Raw genomic sequence first — 21,442 nt, forward strand, 5'->3', positions numbered from 1 at the left:
TATTTACTTTTCGTACTGAAGAAGTTTACAAATGGTCAGTGCTTATTTGTAATATTTTCCCTCTTAATTATATTTAGCTGCTGTAATCAAGGAGTTATTACAGCTCTAAGAAGTGTTGACCATTATTTGCTATAGGGGATAGATCTGAGGAAAAGAGTGTGAATGAGTGAATTGTGAAGAAGAATATCAAATCATCCAGTCATTTCCATCCCTAAGGTGCACCTGCCTAGGCCCTGCAGAGCCTGAAGTGTAAAGAGTCCTTTGTGATTCCTTTATGTTGGTCCAGATCTGAAGAAAATCCAGTTGAATATAGTAAACAACTAAGCCTTAGACTGAATCTTGTCTTCTGCATCCTGGTATTAGGTCCTTTGCAACCTAGTAGTTTTCAAACACCAACAGGTGGCTGGTAGCATGTTTGATTATCTCCATAGTAGACGAGGTACTCCCATAGCTCCCCTCAATTCCTGAGTGTTCTTTGCTCTTTTTCAAGTCCATCCTAATCAATATTTGGAACATCACATTTATTGTGCATGGGCATTAGAAATGTTGAGTTCCAAATTAAATACTGTCATTAAATCCACAATTTGTATTAATGTAATGGTTAACAAATTATGTTCACTAGCGATAATAGATTTCCACAATCCATGATATTATATTTATGCTACTGGATAAGGTTGTGTGCATGTTTTTTAACATCAATGTTTCAGATCATACACAATGAGCCATCCTCAGAATGGGAGAGGTTAAGAATGCTAAGTGAATCATAAGAAATGCCAAGAATTGCAAGTGAAGGATGAGAGATTATGTTTAGATTTATGTAGAACTAGAAACCAAGGCTGAAATATGTCAAACATTGAAGTATAGCCGTAGTTTCAGCGTGTGTTGGCCTCTTGTTGGTTTCTAAAATTGTTGGTTGGAATCTTATGAGCTTGTCTACTCAATGATGGTATTTTCAACACAATTGTCCAATGAACGGGATTGATCCTCAAAGATCAGATTCCCTTGCTCTTCAATCTTTGCAAAACCTAGGTGGGTGAACCTACACCTTAACTTTTCAAAACTGGTTCAAAGCTTTTTATTGCAGACTTCTTGGGTGATTCTCTTTGGAATGGCAAGTACTTCACAAGAGAAATCAAAACTGAAACTGAATACCTTAAAGTATTTTGAAAGATTGAGAGAGTGCATGGGAAATAATTTAATGATATGTAGATGAATATGGTAATAAATTTCACCAGCTACAATAACTAACCAATTTAATGAAACAAACAAGACTAGTTCCTTATCCAATTAAGGGCAAATAGAGTCCAACTTACATGAATTGGCAATCATCAAACTCTTTGAAGACAGTGCGCGCTGCTATCAACCACTAGAGAGAGAACATCAAAACAAAAAACTAGTCTAATTGTATTTAACTTCAGCCAAAGCAGACTAATTAGACAAAGCAAGCATTGCATGGAGACTTTGATGATCGAGAGTGTGTATTGAATTCAATCTATCAACAATAGTTTATAATTCAAGAGGAAAATTTATTGAATGCAAGTATATGGAAATCAATTTCCCAAATTTCCCAATCTTGAAACAAAAACGGGGTCTTTGTATTAATTTCAAAAAGATCGATACAATTGAGCGGTGACTGGTCGCAATACCTATTCAAAAAGACTGCAAAATCATTCGCTTTTGATGCTATATTCAGTTCTATTATTGCTATATCAACTATATTTACTAAAGTCTTGGTATCCCTTCTTATAGAAAATGAAGGGGTGTAACATAGGCTTCGGACCGTTTCAAAATGTAACTGACTAAAACTAATTGCAACTAGTCACTAATATGTACAATGGTAAACTAGAAACAATAAACCCTATTGCTTCCACGGTCAAGCTAGTTGAACTCCACAAAGCATTTCGAGAATCTCGTCCATGAGTCAATTGTTGCACTGCTGATCTTGAAACTCTACTAAAATCTGCTGCATCTCGACCTTGTCCTCCTCCAGTTCTAGTTCATGGAAATCGGAGGCATATCTGGCATAACTGGTCGTTAAGTCCCATGTGGTTGCATACATGTTGTGAATGATATCTAACTAGTCCTCCTGTTCTATGCTGAGATTTAGTTGAGCGACTGGCTTTGGCTCCTCACCTACTAGATGTTTCTAAATTGGCAACCCCATTCCTATAGACTTCAGCAATTGAAAATGCGATGTGATGATGGTGGATCTTTGACTTGTCTGCTTAAAAGTTTCATAGTGATATCAACCTAGCACGCTCGCATAATATAATGGATGCATTAAATACTCTCTTTATTTGAATGTCACTTCAAATACATTCCACACATTTACATTCATTCATGCTCTAAAATTGTCACATTCGACTAGACATTTAATTCCAATTTTTTACTTTTCCAGATGTTATGATAGATCATCATTTTACTGTTTCGCATGCTTCGCTGCCCACGGGTTTCAAAACTTGGATCACCATCTTCAAACTTCGCCAACTCGGAACTCTTCAACTTCTTTCCTGCGATTTTGCAAAATTTTGCTATTTCGCAAGCTTCCCTCATCATGTCTGCGAAATTGCGATTTTGTAGGGTCTTTGCAGAATCTTTGTGAAATAGTGAAAAATTGTTGTTTCGCTTCCCTTTGATATGTTTCTTTTGAAATAGAAATTTTTTGCTGTTTCGCTGGCCAATGATAACCTGCTTTTGAAATTGTGAAAAGTCACTTTTGATGGACTCTTGATGATCAATTTTTAGGAAATTTTGGAGGCTCCATTAGTGGCTCTTTCTGGGAATGCATATTTCCTGCAAATATGGTGAAAATCCAACTATCTCTGGGAAACAAAACAAAAAGAAACAAAAAGAAACATTAAACATACTAAGCTTATTCAACTATACAAAATATCATATGCTACTTAGGTTAAGAGAAAAAGGGTTTGAGATACCGGGTGTGCATAGGGAATTCCTGGATGCTCCCATTGGTATTTTGTTAGAAATAAGAGCATTCTCCTGCCTTTTCTAAAATGATGAAGGAACCCAATCATAGGGCATCAATTTTACCATGCTTTCCTTTATCTTGATCCTTACCGTTTCACTTTAGAACCTAGTCTCCAATATTAAAAGATCTATCTCTTGTCATTTTATCATGGAGGAATTTAACCGTTTTCTGCTTCATAATATTATGGTTCAGTGCTGATTTCCTAGTCTCATCCAATTCAACAAGTGCATTTATCCTCTCCATAAAATCAATATCTTCAAGTTGTTCCTCAATCGTGAATTTGTACACTGGCAGCAAATTGTTTAGGGGAAGTCTAGCTTCCTTACCATAAATTAGATTGAAGGGAGAAAAACCAGTAGATGTGATTCGAGCTGCCCATAATGCTAGATTTAGTTTGGTGTCCCATGCCCCCTTATTGTTATCCAACATTCTTTTGATGATCTTCAATATGTTTTTATTACTTGATTGAGCTTGTCCTGATTGACCCTGTCCATTTCCTTGAGGATGATATGGAGAAGAGTATGAGATGATTATGCCATGCTTATTACAAAAATCAGAGAATTCTTCTAATCTGGAGCACATGCCATTATCCAAAATAATCTTATGAGGGACTCCAAACCTAGTGATGATATTTTCCATCAGGAACTTAGTGACAACTATCCTAGTAGATTGCTTAGTTGGTACAACTTCCACCCCATTTAGTAAATAATCAATGGCTGCCAAAATCCAACCGTATTCCCCACTTGACTTAGTAGTTATCTTTACTACAAAATCTATCCCCCACATTTGAAAGGGTTCCTCTATCTGCAGAGTCCTTAGCGGAAAAGCTCTATTATACTTAAGTTTTCCTAAATTTTTTTGACATGCTTCACATTTTCTCACATAAGCCTAGTAGTCTCTAAATATGTGTGGCCAGTAATATCCTACATGCAAAATCTTGCGTGCTGTAGTTTTAGTTGAGAAATGACCTTTGCAAACTCCCTCATGGAATTCTTTTAGGATAGACTCCGCTTGATAAGTATCTAAGCAAAAAAGTAGTACCCCATCTCTATTTTTCCAGTAGAGGTCACCTTGAATTAGAACATAGTTTGATGCTTGGAGTTTATAGTTCTCTTTTGATTTTCATCCAAATCATCATGGTGTTTCATATGTCTCAAGTAATATACTACCTCTACCAAGGGCATCTTTCAATGCTCACCTTCGTATGCTCAAGATTTGTTTGATTGACCTGGGCTACTTCTATGTTTGCATTAGCCATAAGTTTTACCAACCCTCGATCTCTTACTAAATTTTTTATTTGGATGTCAATGTTAAATTCTTGAATTTGATTTATCCATCTTCATCTTTTTCCCATGGTCTCCGTTTGTCTAAAGATATCTTTGACAACAACATTTTGCACATAAGCAATTACTTCTGCACCCACCAAGTATGGTCTAGATTAATTCATTGATTTTACCAATGCATAAACTTGTTTCTCATTGATGTCATAATTAAGCTCAACACTTTATAAGCTTTTGCTAAAGAAAGCAATGGGTTGTTCATGCCCTGCTTCAATCTTTTGCAACATAACTACATCAATATTATGATAAGATGCAAATGAAAAAAAATGGAATGGTATCTTGAGATCAGGAGCTTCAAGTACTGGTGCTTCTTTAATTGCTTTTTTTATGTCTGAAAATGATTGTAAGGCTTCTTCATCCCATTCCATCTTTGCTCCTCTTTTCAACATCTTAGCAATAGGCTTGATTATTTTTGCAAAATTGGAAACAAATCTTCTTATGCCTAAGAATGATTGAATAGCTTTGACTGTCTTAGGGATTTTTATGCTATCAATTGCTGCTACTCTCTCTGAATCAATCCTTACTCCATCCTTGGACACAATATGCCCTATAAGCTTTCCCTTTGTTACCCCAAACTAACACTTCTTAGGGTTAAGTGATATCCCATATTCAAGAGCCCTTTTGAATATTTTCTCCAAGTGATTACAATGATCTTCTGCCTTCTTTCAGTAAGCGGTGAGGTCATCTTGATAAACAACTAGGATGAGATTGATCAGTCCTTCAAAAGAAACATCCACGACCCTTTGGAAAGTGGCATTGGCATTGGTCAATCCAAAAGACATCCTTGCATACACATACGTACCTCAAGGAGTGGTGAATGTTGTCTTATGTTGCTCTAGCTCTTCAACGTTTAATGATTATAGCTTGAAAAACCATCCATCATGGAGAGTAATTAATTTCCCATCACCTTTTGCAATAATGCCTCCATTATTGGTAATGCGTAGTTGTCTTTCAAAGATGATATATTCAGATTTCTGAAACCCACACATAATTTAATATCTTCATTCTTTTTTATCACTGGGACAAGTTTGGAGACCCATGTGGAGTGCCTGATGGGCTCTATGATTTCAGCACCTCTCATTTTAATTAGTTCTTCTTTCATTTTTGGGTCTAGCATTGGGTTAATGGGTCTCTGCTTTTGTCTGAAGGGCTTAGCATCAGGCATCAAAGGTATTTCATGCTGGAAGAAGTCTTCACTTTAGGCTTTTAATCCATCATAGGACCAACCAAACACGTCTATATTTTCTTAGTAGAGAAATTAGTTCTGATCTTATTTTAAGGGATAATCTTTTGTCAATAAAGATTTCCTTTGGAGTGTGCTCATTTTCAAGATTAATCTTCTCTACTTCATGTATAGCAGTGGGTTTATAAGCTTCAAGACTTTCATGCTCATCAAAATCTCTTTCTAATTTAACCAATCCTTTTGGTATCTTATTTGTCTTTAGCTGCACTCCTTCCTTCCCTGACAAAGTTTCCTTTCCATCTTGGGGTTCCACAAATCAATTCCAATCAATGCTCTGATCCTGATATTGGTCTTCATGGGTTAAAAACTTGAGTAAGTCTCTATCATTGTCAAAGACTTGCCAATTATGCACATTGTCTATCACATATGGTCTGTTTTTTATTTCAACCTGTACAATTTCTTCAAATGGAATGTCAATTTATTTGATGGCTAGCCATCAAGTCAGCCAAGGAATTATCTGCCCTATCAACCCATTTGATTGAGAATGTGTCAAAAGATTCAATCAAGTCCCAAACATAATTCTTGTATCGCTTTAACCTAGAATTTTTGGTAATGAATATATTCCTAATTTGATAAGCAATCAATCCAGAATCACCAAAGACAAAAAGTATCTTGATCATATGTATTTTTGCGAGATTCATTCCTAGGACTAATGCTTCATATTCAAAGATGTTAGTACACTCAAAATTTAGTGAGAATGAGTACTTGAAGCTCTTACCAAGAGGAGACATGAAAATAACCCCTACCCCATTACCTTCCTCGCTACAAGCTCCATCAAAGTACATCTACCATATCTCACCACTTTCTTTTTGCAAGTGTACTTGATTAGGGTTACCAACATTTTGGGTAGGCTTATTTATACTCACCTAAAAATTGCCCATGTCAGTTTGACAAAAAATGATTCCACAGTTGGAGTCAAAATCTTCTACCAAATATGTTGATCTTGGTACTATCAATTCTGACATTTCTATGATTTACTGGGATAGTTGCATATGACAGATCCAACTGGACATGTCCACCAACCAAATTTGACAATTGTCTAGATGGAAGCATTCGATAGTAGGCTGGTACTACTGTGACATCTGTCTTATATGATACTTCTCTGAAATCAACACTCCTCATGATTCCAACTACAAGCGGAGACCTATCATTCATTGCATAGCACCTTCCACACGGTGTATCTACTATTAACCCTAACTCTCTCATAACATCTACAGGTATATTATTCACGGCAACACCTAAATCAATCATACAATTCTTGAGCAATTTATTGTTGATTAGTAGAGTCAAATAAAAGGGATCCACTTTTGGTGATTTCTCATTAATATTGGTTCCAAGATATATGACTGGTGACCCACTAATAGGTTGCCCTTTTGTATGCTCTTCAGCAGGGATTTCATTCACCTTAGACTAAACACTCCTAACTTCTTTCCTATATTCAGGAATCTTAATAATGTCAAGAAAAGGAACTGAAATTTTTACTTGAGATAAAGCATTGGAAATGAATGAATGGGTACTTACCTCCTCTTTACCTGTCAGTTGCTTCTCAGAGGGATTTGTTACCATTGGAGGAGTTACTTGTTCTTGGGTATGATAATCATTTGGCACTGCTTTCTCCTTGTCCTTCTTTTGTAAGTTAAGATATGACCTTTTAACAAGAACCTCTGAAGATTTTCCCATATCCGGATTTATAATCCTATTTCTTAATTTGTAATTTCTCCTGGTTGTTCCATGTCATGTCCCATTTTCAAATAATTTAAAAAGAAAATCTTTGCTAAGGCAGGCGGGCCCAAGAAAGTGAAGTTTCGGAAAAAGGGGGTTAATCTTTGGAAACTGTTGGACTAATAAATGAAAATTATTATTAAAATAAGTTTCATTAACCTCTCTTGGACGTGAGTTACATTTATGCCCTCTTTTAAGGGGTTTGGAGGCATTTTGGGCTCATTCCAAACTTGATTTTCGCTCATTCTTTGTTATTCTTCAGAGGCTGCCAAACCTGTGGAGAAGGAGACCCAAGAACGGGAGTTTGCAGGTTTCCAGGGAGACCCAAGAACGGGAGTTTGCAGGTTTCCAGGAAGGCTAAGGACGGGAGTTTGAAGCCATTCCATGTGCATGCTCATACAGAGTTTGCCTTTGTGCTGAACAGTGCAGATTTGTGAGTTTCCGGGTGTATTTTTGTAAGAGTTTGGTGTTTCCGGTTGAGTATTTCATATCAGTTTTGGTTGCTGCTGTATTTTAGACTTTAAGCTGTTAAAATAGAGCTGAATATATATATTGGGACGTGATTAAACTTCTGAGATAGATTATTAGTGTTCTTGTGGTGTTTCCGGGCATATTTTGTGCTATTTCGGGAGCCCGATGAGCATAGTTTTGGTCCTACATTTTTGAGCTGTTGTGTAAAGGCTATACGGATCTGGAAATGTCAATTTGTAGGCTGTTATGCTGCTGAAAGTTCTATAAAAATTTCCATTTTCAGATTCATTAATAATTTGTGAAGTTGTGAAGCTTTTAGCACTATTTTCAACATACCCGATTTGGGGTTTCTTGAGGAATTTGGTGGATCTTTGGGATATTAGCTGTTTGATTTTAAAGATCTGATTAGAGGTTGAAAATATCATGAAAAATCAGAAAAGGGACATTTCAGAACGGGAGTTTGCAGGTTTCCAGGAAGGCTAAGGACGGGAGTTTGAAGCCATTCCATGTGCATGCTCATACAGAGTTTGCCTTTGTGCTGAACAGTGCAGATTTGTGAGTTTCCGGGTGTATTTTTGTAAGAGTTTGGTGTTTCCGGTTGAGTATTTCATATCAGTTTTGGTTGCTGCTGTATTTTAGACTTTAAGCTGTTAAAATAGAGCTGAATATATATATTGGGACGTGATTAAACTTCTGAGATAGATTATTAGTGTTCTTGTGGTGTTTCCGGGCATATTTTGTGCTATTTCGGGAGCCCGATGAGCATAGTTTTGGTCCTACATTTTTGAGCTGTTGTGTAAAGGCTATACGGATCTAGAAATGTCAATTTGTAGGCTGTTATGCTGCTGAAAGTTCTATAAAAATTTCCATTTTCAGATTCATTAATAATTTGTGAAGTTGTGAAGCTTTTAGCACTATTTTCAACATACCCGATTTGGGGTTTCTTGAGGAATTTGGTGGATCTTTGGGATATTAGCTGTTTGATTTTAAAGATCTGATTAGAGGTTGAAAATATCATGAAAAATCAGAAAAGGGACATTTCAGTGGTATCAGAGCCATGATCTTGCTAGCCTGAGGGTTTGTAGAAGTTGCAGGTCAGTTTTGACAACTACCCAGATCTTGCATTTCAGCTTTGAGAACTACCCAAATCTTGCATGTCATAATTTATGATTGCATGTTGCTTCTAATCAGTTGCATGTCAAAATTTATGGTTGCATGCTACTTCTAATCATTTTCATGTTAGTTCTTGGTGAATTTGGTGGTTGTAGAAGTTTGCATTTCAGTTTTGACAAGTACCCAGATCTTGCATATCAGTTTTGACAACTACCCAGATCTTGCATGTCATAATTTGGTGGTTGCATGCTTCTAATCAGTTGCATGTCCAAATCTATAGTTTCATACTACTTATAATCATTTTCATGTTAGTTCTTGGTGAATTTGGTGGTTGTAGAAGTTTGCATTTCAGTTTTGACAACTACCCAGATCTTGCATGTCATAATTTGGTGGTTGCATGTTGCTTCTAATCAGTTGCATGTCCAAATCTATGGTTGCATGCTACTTATAATCATTTGCATGTTAGTTCTTGGTGTTTGAAGAAGTTATATCCTATTGGGGTTACACTCTACTTTATCCAGAATGGACAGGTATAGTACAGAGTCTCAGAGGGAACAATCTTGGACAATTGATAGCCAGAGTCAAAATAATAGAAAGGATGGTTATTTAGACATTCGAGATAAACTTATGAAAATAAGCCATGACATGTCTAAACAGTTGGTTGAGCACCACCGTATAAATGACATGTTATCTGACCCAGCTAAGGTGGATAAGTTGACTGGATTTCTATTTGGCAGATTTTCTCACAGGACAGATGACACAATTCCCAAGAACTTGCATGAGGAGTTTGAGAAACTAGCTGATAGCCAGGTAGAGGTCTCAGATTCTACTCTGCCACAGGAGGTGGTGGGAAAGGATATTACACAGATTGATAGTAACGGTCAACTTGATACTCAAATTAAGACAATTGTTTACAAGTCGTCAAAGGGTGATGCCACAGGTATTCAGGATGGTATAGTTACAACAGGCAGTGACTACAGTGTAGTGGGTTCAGATGATGATTATGAGGATGTTGTTGTGCAGGATGGTGAGATACCTGGTAGAGATGAACAGACATTGAGCATTCATGACTTTGCTGAGAAAGAGTACCAGACACAGTTAGATGCTTCATCACATGAGGTTGAGGCTGGTAGTACTTCACATGATTTGTCCAGCCAGCTGAAGGTGAACAAAGATAGTAGTGTGACTTCATTATCTCATCATGATAGGTATGTGGAGTTAGTTGGTATTGGTCATATTACTCAGGTGAGGAGTTTGCTTGAGTTACCAGTTGATTCTAGTTTACGGATATGGACTCGAGATTGTTATATTGGCATTTGGGATTCAGTTGATTGGAGATCTTTAACACTTTTTGGTAGCAGTGTTTGTTTGGGTGCTATCATGGATTTGATTAGCAGATTACACGGTGTTGTCTTTCCTTGTGCCAGTATCTTGTCTGATGTTGGTATTAGTTTTTATACACCAATGTTGGGCTTTGTTCATATATCCAGTCGGCCATACTTGCTGGAATGTGTTGATGATATTTCATATTTGGCAGTGTGTATAGATGAGTCCCAGGATCATGTTGGCATTGATGACATCCAGAAGGATGAAGTGGGCAGTTTTGAAGACTTAGTTCCCTTGGGTATAGAGGAGTTGGACAGCAATGCTAATGTTTTTGATACTCTGTATGCTGATATGAGCTTTAGATTTGATTCACAGGATATGGATGGTAATACTCTAGAGACTAGTAACTTTGAGGACACTCCTTCAGACAGTGCATCAGAGGAGGTTTGTAGGAGACAGTCAAACCAGTGCCATCATGTGTCTAATCAGTTGAGAGTTAGTGACCAAGACATTGCTATCACTTGCCAACATTTCGATGCTGCTCGTCAGTTGTTAGCAGTTTATGGATGGGGTTCTCCTACTAGTGATGAGCAGGGAGGAAGTTATCTTTCCTTGACAGAGATCCACTCTTTATGGGAGGCTATTCGGATTTTGAGACAAAATTATATGCAGTTGGTAGCCGACAGAGATTATCTTATGGAGTGGGGCAGTACAGCATATGATGCATTGTTGGCCAAGGAAGATGAGGTGAGTGAGCTTACTGAGCAGCTTGAGGTGACTTCTGAGACTCTTGAGAGTACACAGTTGGCTCTCAAGGAGTCACAGTTTCATTTGGCTAAGGTGACCATGGAGTTAGAGCGACTACAGTCTTTACCTAATTCTATAGAGTCACAAGCTATGGTGTTTGGTGATCCGAGGATGTCCATGGCCGAGATTGTTAGAGACAGTGGAGATGGGGATGCATCCATCCTTGATACTAACATTGGCATATCAGGTTCATTCCCGCTAGAGTCAGGTTCAATTGAGTTGGGTGCTGTAGCAGATTTTTGTGGTGTGCCTGACATGGTGGTGACCTCTAGTACTAATGGCACGAAGACTAGAGATGTTGTATCAAAGACCATGTGTGACGTTGGTGAGCTGATAGTTGGCATGGTTCCTACTAGTAATACTACTCCCTTCGTAATGTCTTTAGAGGTAGTAGTCAGTTCCAACTTGGTTAATGATCGATTGCAGTTAGTTACATCTGGATTGCAGTCTGAGCCACTGACTGAGATTGGTGCATTCTATCGGCATTACACTATGAGGTATGCTCATCTATCTACCTTTGATGACCATGTTGATGAGATGATGATACAGAGATGTACTTTGGTTCCTAGTGCTTATCATCAGTTATGGGATAGTTTGATGCCTCGGGATGAGAGTTGTGATGGGCATGACATGGTGATAGGTCCTGCAATTGATAGGTTGATAATACATGACTTAGAGCAGGAATTTTGGAGTGATGCTTTAGCAGGTGTTGTTATTGATTCTACTCCTTTGGCTATGACATCTCTTGACTTAGCTGGTGATCAGTCACAGTGGGTTGTATCACTTCTTCATGGTGAGCTGTTGACTGAGGTTGGGTTTTTTTTATCAACATTATATTTCAGGGTATGTACATCAGTTAGCATTTGATCCTTGTGCTAAGGAGTTGATGGCAGACAAATTTGGTTTGGATTCCATTTCCTACTCTTTATCTTGTAATGTCTTTTCACCATCATCAGTGTATGGGAGTTATGGTTATGAGATAGTAGCCGATGATTTGCAGAGTTGTGTTGACTACAGGAGTTGTACAGTGTGTGGATTCTCCATACTTGGTACAGTTTCATTCGAGAGGGTTCACCATTATTGCAGAGTTGGATTGTACATTCCATATAGGCCAGTGGGATGCGTTGATGGTATTTACTGTGTTGGTAGTTTGATTTGTCCACTTTACTTGGGTTCTGATGTTCTAAGAGTTTGTGCCTCATGGGTTTTTGATTGTGGTAGTGGTGATTTCGGAGTTTGGTTGAGCTATAATTGTCAATTTGATTATGGATTCCTCTTGGTCATATTGCAGAGGATATTACAGGAGCCTGTGTTAATTGTTAGTAGTATAGTTCATGACTACATTTGGGATCCAGGTGGATTGATTGGTTTATTGTTCAGCCATTGCTTGAGGACAAGCAATGATTGGGAGGGGAGGACTTGTCATGTCCCATTTTCAAATAATTTAAAAAGAAAATCTTTGCTAAGGCAGGCGGGCCCAAGAAAGTGAAGTTTCGGAAAAAGGGGGTTAATCTTTGGAAACCGTTGGACTAATAAATGAAAATTATTATTAAAATAAGTTTCATTAACCTCTCTTGGACGTGAGTTACATTTATGCCCTCTTTTAAGGGGTTTGGAGGCATTTTGGGCTCATTCCAAACTTGATTTTCGCTCATTCTTTGTTATTCTTCAGAGGCTGCCAAACCTGTGGAGAAGGAGACCCAAGAACGGGAGTTTGCAGGTTTCCAGGGAGACCCAAGAACGGGAGTTTGCAGGTTTCCAGGAAGGCTAAGGACGGGAGTTTGAAGCCATTCCATGTGCATGCTCATACAGAGTTTGCCTTTGTGCTGAACAGTGCAGATTTGTGAGTTTCCGGGTGTATTTTTGTAAGAGTTTGGTGTTTCCGGTTGAGTATTTCATATCAGTTTTGGTTGCTGCTGTATTTTAGACTTTAAGCTGTTAAAATAGAGCTGAATATATATATTGGGACGTGATTAAACTTCTGAGATAGATTATTAGTGTTCTTGTGGTGTTTCCGGGCATATTTTGTGCTATTTCGGGAGCCCGATGAGCATAGTTTTGGTCCTACATTTTTGAGCTGTTGTGTAAAGGCTATACGGATCTGGAAATGTCAATTTGTAGGCTGTTATGCTGCTGAAAGTTCTATAAAAATTTCCATTTTCAGATTCATTAATAATTTGTGAAGTTGTGAAGCTTTTAGCACTATTTTCAACATACCCGATTTGGGGTTTCTTGAGGAATTTGGTGGATCTTTGGGATATTAGCTGTTTGATTTTAAAGATCTGATTAGAGGTTGAAAATATCATGAAAAATCAGAAAAGGGACATTTCATTCCACAACTACTATTGTACAAGCTCTCCTTTCTTCATCAGTTGTTGGCCTTATTCTTAGGGTTTCATGTTCATCAGAGAAAAATTGCTGTGAATATTGCTGCCTTATTCTCATCATAGTAACATCAGCGATGTACTCATCCACAAAGGAATCATCTTCCTCGAAAGGGGTTTAGATGACAATGTATTCACAGTAGGTTGCTCAGCATCTTGATGGTTCCCTTCTTCTAATATGCTTTTCACGCTTAAGCATTGCTTAGGCGTATGTGGTCTGTAAATTGCACACTAGGGGGTGTCTTCAACATAATGATCATTCCTTTTGAGAGGATCAGGAGTCTCATTATTCTTTATTGGTCTGCCATCTTTCCAAGTTGTGTTGTATGACATGTCTTGAATCCTAAACCTTTCTGGTTTGAAGTAAGATCTATCATTCCTGTTTGATTTTAGGCCTTCCTTTTTGTTTTGCTTGACATGCAAATCCTTAATCATGCCTAATAGATTATCAATTGTATCTTCATCTTTACATTGTTTTGGTGCTTTTGAATCAAACAATCTTGGATCTTCTCTAACGTACCAGCAACTTTTTATATCATTTTCAATGGTTGTTGCTACTTTAAAAGCCTCTTGCAATGTACTAGGTCTCTGATACCTTATTTCATAATGTATTTTATTGTCAAAAGTACTTAGATAGAACTTTATCAAGAAATAATCCACTGGTCGAATGTCTCTTGATTTCCTATTCAAAACTTGTTGAATCTTTTATTAAACTCAACCACTGATTCATTTGGACTCTTCCTAATACTGGTCAGTTCATGTGAGGCGAAAGATGTGTCACCGTGGTCTCCAAACTGTTCTATGAATAAATCAACAAATTCTTGTCAACTAGATATAGACCTATTGGTGAGTCCCCTGTACCATTCAACGACATCATCAGTTAAGGATTGCACAAATAACTTCATGAATACATCATCATAATTCTTCTCCAACTCCTCAATTGCATTCTTTAGATTAATCACATGGGCTTTTGTAGATTGAGTTTCTTCAGCAGAGAATTTAGGAATGATGGTTCTCAAATCTTTTGTTATAGGGTTGGAATATCCTACAATCCTTGTAAAGTCAAGTTGTCTATACCTTTCAATTATCACTGGAGCTCTTACTCCTTGACCTACATTCAATTGATGACAATTATGCCCTCTTTGATTATTCTGCTGATTGTTCTGAGCATTATTTCTCAAATTATTTTCATTTCTATTAGATCCATTTTGATTCTTATTGTTATGATATCCATTTCATTTGTTTTGATCATGCCTCCAATGACCATTCACTTCTTCTCTCTTGTTTTCATTTTAAGGATTCTTATGTGAAATGTTGAAAATGGATTCTTTATTTCTATGAGGGGGGTTATATTTTGATGACTTGTGAGTTTCCTTGTTTCTGTTATCATCAGTTCCTCTCGGAGTAACAATTTCATCTCTCTTTATGCCTATTCTCTCCAAGATCTCACTTGGGACTCTTCTTAAGGCTTTGGCTGCTTTTGTGGGTGAGATTCTGCACAATGTCTGAAAGGTGGCATCCAATTTTTGGGCTTCTTCATTGTCATCATCTTCTCCTACTCCTACTTCATCTTCAACTTGATAGATTTCTGAATGGCTTTTATCGTTAAGTGCCCTCACGTTGTAGAATTGATTCTTTTCTTGTTCTGGAGTTTTGTTATTTACTTGTTCATCGTCTTCAATGTAGGGTCCTTTCTTTCGGTCAGCAAACCTTCTGTATCTAGTGAATGATATAGCTGAAGATTGTTTATTCTTACTTCAATTCCTCTTCTTGGGACTCCACTCCAAATACTCATCCCCTGTGTGGACAGACCTTCCCCACATAAACTTCAAAGATAAATGTCTAAAATCCTTCTTTCAACACAAAGAACTTGATCATTCATAAGATAGGAAATTCAACATAGAGTCGCCACCTCCTTTGGAGGAAAATTTAATTTGCCGGGTCTTTTGGGCTCTCCCTCTAGCAGAGTGCACTTTGAAAAATATCATATACTTCTGGTTCTGATTTGTGAAACAAGAAACTCTGGGTAACTTCACAATGCAAATTGTGAGCAACTCTCCCCATTAGAGTCGTGAACTTGTTAGTTCCTCAAATTGTTGGTTGGAATCCTACGAGCTTGCCTACTCAATGCTGGGATTTCCAACACAATTTGGCCAATGAACGGGATTGATTCTTCAAAGATCAGATTCCCCTGCTCTTCAGGCTCTGCAAAACCTAGGTGGGTGAACCTACACCTTAACTTCTCAAAACTGGTTCAAGGCTTTTTGTTGTAGACTTCTTGGGAGATTCTCTTTGGAATGGCAAGTACTTCACAAGAGAAATCAAAACTGAAACTGAATGCCTTAAAGTATTTTGAAAAATTGAGTGCGTGGGAAATAATTTAATGATATGCAAATGAATATAGTAATGAATTTCACCAACTACAATAGATAACCAATTTAATAAAACAAACAAGACCAGTTCCTTATCCAATTTTGGGCAAATAGAGTCCAGCTTAGATGAATTGGAAATCATCAAACTCTTTGGAGACAGTGTGTGCTACTATCAATCACTAGACAAAGAACATTAAAATAGAAAACCCTAGTCTAATTGTATTTAACTTCAGCCAAAGAAGACCAATTAGACAAAATAAGCAAAGTAAGCATTGCATGCAGACTTTGATGATCAAGAGTATGTATTGAATTCAATCTATTAACAATAGTTTTTAATCCAAGACGACAATTTACTGAATGCAAGTATGTGGAGATCAACTTCCCAATCTTGAAACAAAAATATGGTCTCTGTATTAATTTAAAAAAGATAGGTACAATTGAGCGGTGACTGGTTGCAATACCTATTCAAAAAAACTACAAAATCATTCACTTTTGATGCTATATTCTGTTCTATTTTTGCTATCTCAACTATATATTAAGGTCTTGATACCCCTTTCTATAGAAAATGAAGGGGTGCAACATAACTTCAGACCTTTTCAAAATGTAACTGACTAAAACTAATTGCAACCAGTCACTAACTTGTACAATAGTAAACTAGAAACAAAAACCCTATTGCTTTCCATAGTCAAGATTGTCAAATTCCATGAAGCATTTCGGGAATCTCGTCCATGTGTCGATTGTTGCCCTGCTAATTGTGAAACTCTGCTTAAATTTGCCGCATCTCGGCCTTATCCTCCTTCAGTTCCAGTTCATGGCAATTGCTACCATATCTGACATAACTGGTCCTTGAGTAGCATGCAGCTGCATACATGCTGTAAATGATATCCAACTGGTCCTCCTGCTTTGGTGTGAGATTTGGCTGAGCAACTGGCATCGGCTCCTCACTTGCTGGATGTTCTTGAATTGGCAGCCCCATTCTTGCAAACTTCAGCAACTAAAAACATGATTTGATGATGGTGGATCCTCGACTTTGTGCTTAAAATTTTCAATGATATCAACCTAGCATGTTCGCGTACTATAATGGATGCATTTAATGCTCTTTTAATTTGAACGTCACTTCAAATACATTCCATACATTCACATTCATTCGTGCTCTAAAATTGTCACATCTGACCAGATATTGAATTTCAATTTTGTAGTTTTCCAGACATTATGACAGATCATCATTTCACTGTTTTGCCGGTTCTCTGCCTATGGGTTCCGAAACTGCGATCACCATCTTCAAACTTCACTGACTTGGAGCTCTTCAACTTCTTTCCTGCAAAATTTCAAAATTGCGCTATTTCAGAAGCTTCCCTGGTCATGTCTGTGATTTCGCAGGGTTCTTGCAGAATCTTTGCGAAATAGCGAAAAATCGCTGTTTTGCTGGTCAATGATAACCTGCTTCCGAAATTGCGAAAGTCACTTTTGGTCGACTCTTGATGATCAGTTTTTTAGGAAATTTGGGTGGCTCCATCACCTCTCATTTACTAAACAGAAATCAATGATAATTTACTCTATGTTTTATAATAAAAGCAAGAATATACATAGCAGCTAGTTTTAACAAGGTTAATAATTAAATACAACACATTCAGTGTTAGATTGCCATGCAGTGAAAACCAAAATGTATTTGATTAGCACCAGTCTCAAAACTAAATTTAATAAAAGCATATTTTTGATGAAATTAAGGACTTCAGAGAAGTTTTCATGCTAATATCAGATGTACCAACATACTTTTGTGGACCTAAAATTCAGATATAAATGTACATGGAAAATTTAGTTTCTTAAATAATGAGCCATATGGCTTGCACACAAATATGAATGACGCATCTGTTTTCAGAGTGGTGGAAGAAAAGGTTCCCGGAATCATAATATGAAGCCTTCTGAAAATTATTGTGAATTCTCCTTTATATCCATCAGGAATATTTTAGAAGCCAATCTAAAATGTTTCTTATTTTAGACTTAAACATTTAACAAATCCCTTAATGCAAGGGAAAAAAAAATCACTCTGATCACAGTCATGTTGTGACAATATTGGAAGATCTGCAGTACAGCCAATATAGAACAACTACAAGCAGCACTTTTCTAGTGCAGTTTCAAGTTACAATGACATAAGACTTCTGTTGATTCCTTCAGAAACTGGTGTTAGTGTACTATGGTAATGTGATTGATATTATATATATATTTTTTCAAATGCAGGGCTTCGTGACCTTGTGGACTTCTTCCCAGCTTCTATTACAACTATAGTTAGCTACTTTTCTGCAGAAATTACTAGAGGTGTCTGGAAACCTGTCTCAATGAATGGAACTGATTGGCCTAGTCCTGCTGCAAATCTTTTGTCAATTGAAGCTGTGATAAAGGAGATACTAGCTGATACTGGTGTTCATGTACCAAGCCTTGTCATAGGTATTGGTTTTGATTCTTAGCTTCTGCAGGAGAGATTTATTAGTACATTTTGTTTGAAGACTCATGATGTGTATTTAACAGGTGGAACTACATCAGCTACCCTTCCATTGCCATTAGCAGCACTTGTAAGTCTAACAATAACATTCAAGTTAGATAAGCATTCAGAATTCATGACTGGTATCGCTGGCTCAGTTTTGGGAACAGCTGCAGCAGGAAGCCCATGGCCTTGCATGCCCATTGTTGCTGCACTCTGGTGTCAGAAGGTCCGAAGGTGGCATGATTTTATTGTCTTTTCTTCCTCACGTACAGTATTCATGCATGATAAGCATGCTGTTGCACAGCTTCTCAAAAGTTGTTTTGCTGCCACTCTAGGATCTACAAATAATTTGATGTCTAAGCTGACAGTTAATGGTGGAATAGGAGCTTTGCTGGGGCATGGTTCCTCTTCACACTCCTCTCCTTGTGGCACATGCCCAGCAGCACCTGGCATCCTTTATCTTAGGACTTATGGTGAAATTTATGACATAAAGTTTATAGCTGAAGAAATTCTCTCACTCGTGGTTGATGCCATAAAAGATTCTGTAACTGGGGAAATGGACTGCCAACATTCTGGCCAATCCCTTAGAGCTCCACAGCGCTTAAAATCTCAAAATGTGTCATTGACAAATTTATTGGAAAGAGCTAAACTTGCTTCTTCCCTGGGAGCCTCCTTACTCTCTATAACTGGTGGTCTGGAACTGGTTCAACTACTTTATACAGAAACCTTGCCAACTTGGTTTTTGTCTGGAAACAGAATCAAGACAAAATGTGCAGCAAGTGCTTCTGCCCTAGAAGGCTATACGATAGCACAATTTTCCTTTTTTTGTGGAGTCTTCACATGGGGAGTAGACTCTTCATCATGTACAAAGAGGAGGGCCCAAATTCTTGGCACCCATATGGACTTTCTGGCAAGTGCAATTGATGGGAATATGTCTGTGCAATGTGAACATGAAACATGCAGAGCCTACGTATTGGGCTTCCTTGCAATGTTAATTAATTGTTCTCCTAAATGGATTTGTGAAGTAAATACAGAAATTCTCAAAAGGCTGTCCACAAGGTTGAAATGGTGGCATGAGCCTGAACTTGCTCTTGCTTTATTAGAGAGGGGAGGCCCTCTATCCATGAATGCAGCTGCTGAACTTGTTTCTAGTTATTAAGTTGCCTTTCCTGAGTATTTGTTTTTTCAGTTTTGCTCTCATGGTTTTTTCTTTCTTCCAATGCTCTCTTCTCGCTATATAATTTTTTTGGGGGGAATTTAGATCTTGACATCATTAGTAAATCTTTGAATGGAATATGTATTGCATAAAATCATTCATAGTTGAAAAACTCATGCTCAACAATTACTTAACAAGCCCAGCCTTTTTTAAGAACTCAAGATTTGACAAAAACTTGGACAAAATTTATTGAGCGTTTCAAAGCATCATTTAAAAAAATATACTATTAAAAACATATGTATTATTTACTTCCATCATATCTACATCAAAATTGTAGCTTGATACATATCATAAAGGAATTCACCTTCTAAAAGTATTACAATGGCTCTACCACTTGCAATGCTATATATAGAAGTTGTCTCATCTAAAGAGACTTTTGGCAAGTTGTATTGTGTCACTATGTAACTCAAAATACTCAAGTTACAATCGGATTCTTTGTCACCTCATTGTGATCAAGTTTTATTTGTGGCAACAGATCGTAATAACTAGTCAGGGTTTGAGGACAACGCCCCCAACAAGATCAAGGGTAGTGCTCCTCCAAAGCATCAAGGAATAATGCTTTAGTGGTGTTGATGGGTAGTGCTCCTATTGCGGGGTTTAGAGGCACACTATTTTAAACCAAACCCAACTTAAGGCCTTTGAAACTACATAAACCTTAATGACACAAGATTCTCACAAATTTAGCATGTAAGGGTGAAGTTAGGTATGTGAAGTTAGGTCTTTGGATGCCCTACTCTGATAATTGATAGCTTCTATTATTAGTTAATGGTTATCTATTTGTAATCTATTGTAAATATTAGAATGTTTCTAATATTTGGTTAGGCTGTAGATAATTGTTGGTTTTCTTTTAGCTAGAATAGAAAGTTTTTATTCTTTATGATCATTTCCTAAAAAACATCGTTTCATTCTTTTGTATATATTGACCTCTCGGTCTTTGTTGATATTAAGAAAATATTTACCAATTGCTTCTATAATATGGTATCAGAGCATGGTTGTTTTTTTTTACAAAAATTATAATTTCACGTTGAAATTATTCTGCCCTTAATTTTCGTATTTATAATTTTTATATTTTATTTGCTTCATGATACCTAGTTTCGGCTAGGGTTTTGATACATAGTTTGTAAATTGTGTACTGGTAAATCACGATTTCCTACACGTTTTTTGGAAATTTCTTTGCAAATTGCAATTGGAAAAATGGTGATTTCCTGTGTTTTTGCATAGTTTTTCTGGACGTGTCTTTTGCCCTCTCTGTGATTTTCGAATGCGAATCAAAGCTTCAAATCATGATAGCTATTTGCAAATCAAGGTTGGGAGGGCTTGGTTTGACTAAAAATTGTGTATGATATGAACTCTTTTTGCTCTTGTCCAATATCTTTCCATTTCCATCTACTTGCGTCTGCAATTCGAACACCATTTTTTTCCATGCTTGAGGTTTTTTGCAGCCTCAAAACACCATTGGTGGAGGCGTCCGGGGTTTTTCAACCTTTTGTTGTTCACTCACTCGTCAAATCCAGCGCAGATAACATGTTTTTCTGTGCTTCGGCTATTGATTTCAAGCTTTTTTCAACCTAAGACGTTTATGTTCAAAATCTTAATTTTTGGGCTCAATTCTTTTCTTCTAATTACAAATTCTTGGAGGGTTTTTCGAGAGCTCAATTGGGTTGCGGTCAAACTTTTCTAGGTGCCTCTATTTTTGAGCCAACGGATCCAAAAATCGACAACATTTTTTTTGAGTTTTTTGAGCTCTCTTCTAGGTACCATTCCATTTCTTTTGGGTCTTCCATTTTCTACCTTGAAGCATGTGTCTTCACAGAGATTCATGCTTTTTCATTGAAATATGTGTCATGACATCTTTGACTAATACTCTACTTGAGGGCAATTCAAAATTCAATGGTTGGAATTATAGCATATGGAAGCAAAGGATACAAGCAATCTTTGAATATCATAATAATGACCAGATTGTTCTGGGTGTTACAAAGC

At 37.2% G+C, this 21,442-nt stretch overlaps 1 protein-coding gene across 2 annotated transcripts in view; it reads left to right on the plus strand.

Moving 5' to 3' along the window:
* The window catches only part of LOC149550083 (mediator of RNA polymerase II transcription subunit 33A-like), a 100,937-nt gene extending 81,515 nt beyond the window's left edge, over positions 1–19,422 (plus strand). For both annotated transcript variants that reach the window (XM_089793228.1, XM_089793227.1), the window contains 2 exons: positions 18,003–18,209; positions 18,291–19,422. In XM_089793228.1, the coding sequence (XP_089649354.1) occupies positions 18,003–18,209; positions 18,291–19,405 (1,322 nt within the window). In that variant the 3' untranslated portion in view covers positions 19,406–19,422. The remainder of the gene's footprint in view (positions 1–18,002; positions 18,210–18,290) is intronic.
* Positions 19,423–21,442: the final 2,020 nt, after the last annotated feature.

The sequence above is a fragment of the Cupressus sempervirens genome, chromosome 7 (genome assembly GCF_028749045.1).
Source record: "Cupressus sempervirens isolate cs-2001-9-10 chromosome 7, ASM2874904v1, whole genome shotgun sequence".
In the NCBI taxonomy this organism is placed as follows: Eukaryota; Viridiplantae; Streptophyta; class Pinopsida; order Cupressales; family Cupressaceae; genus Cupressus; species Cupressus sempervirens.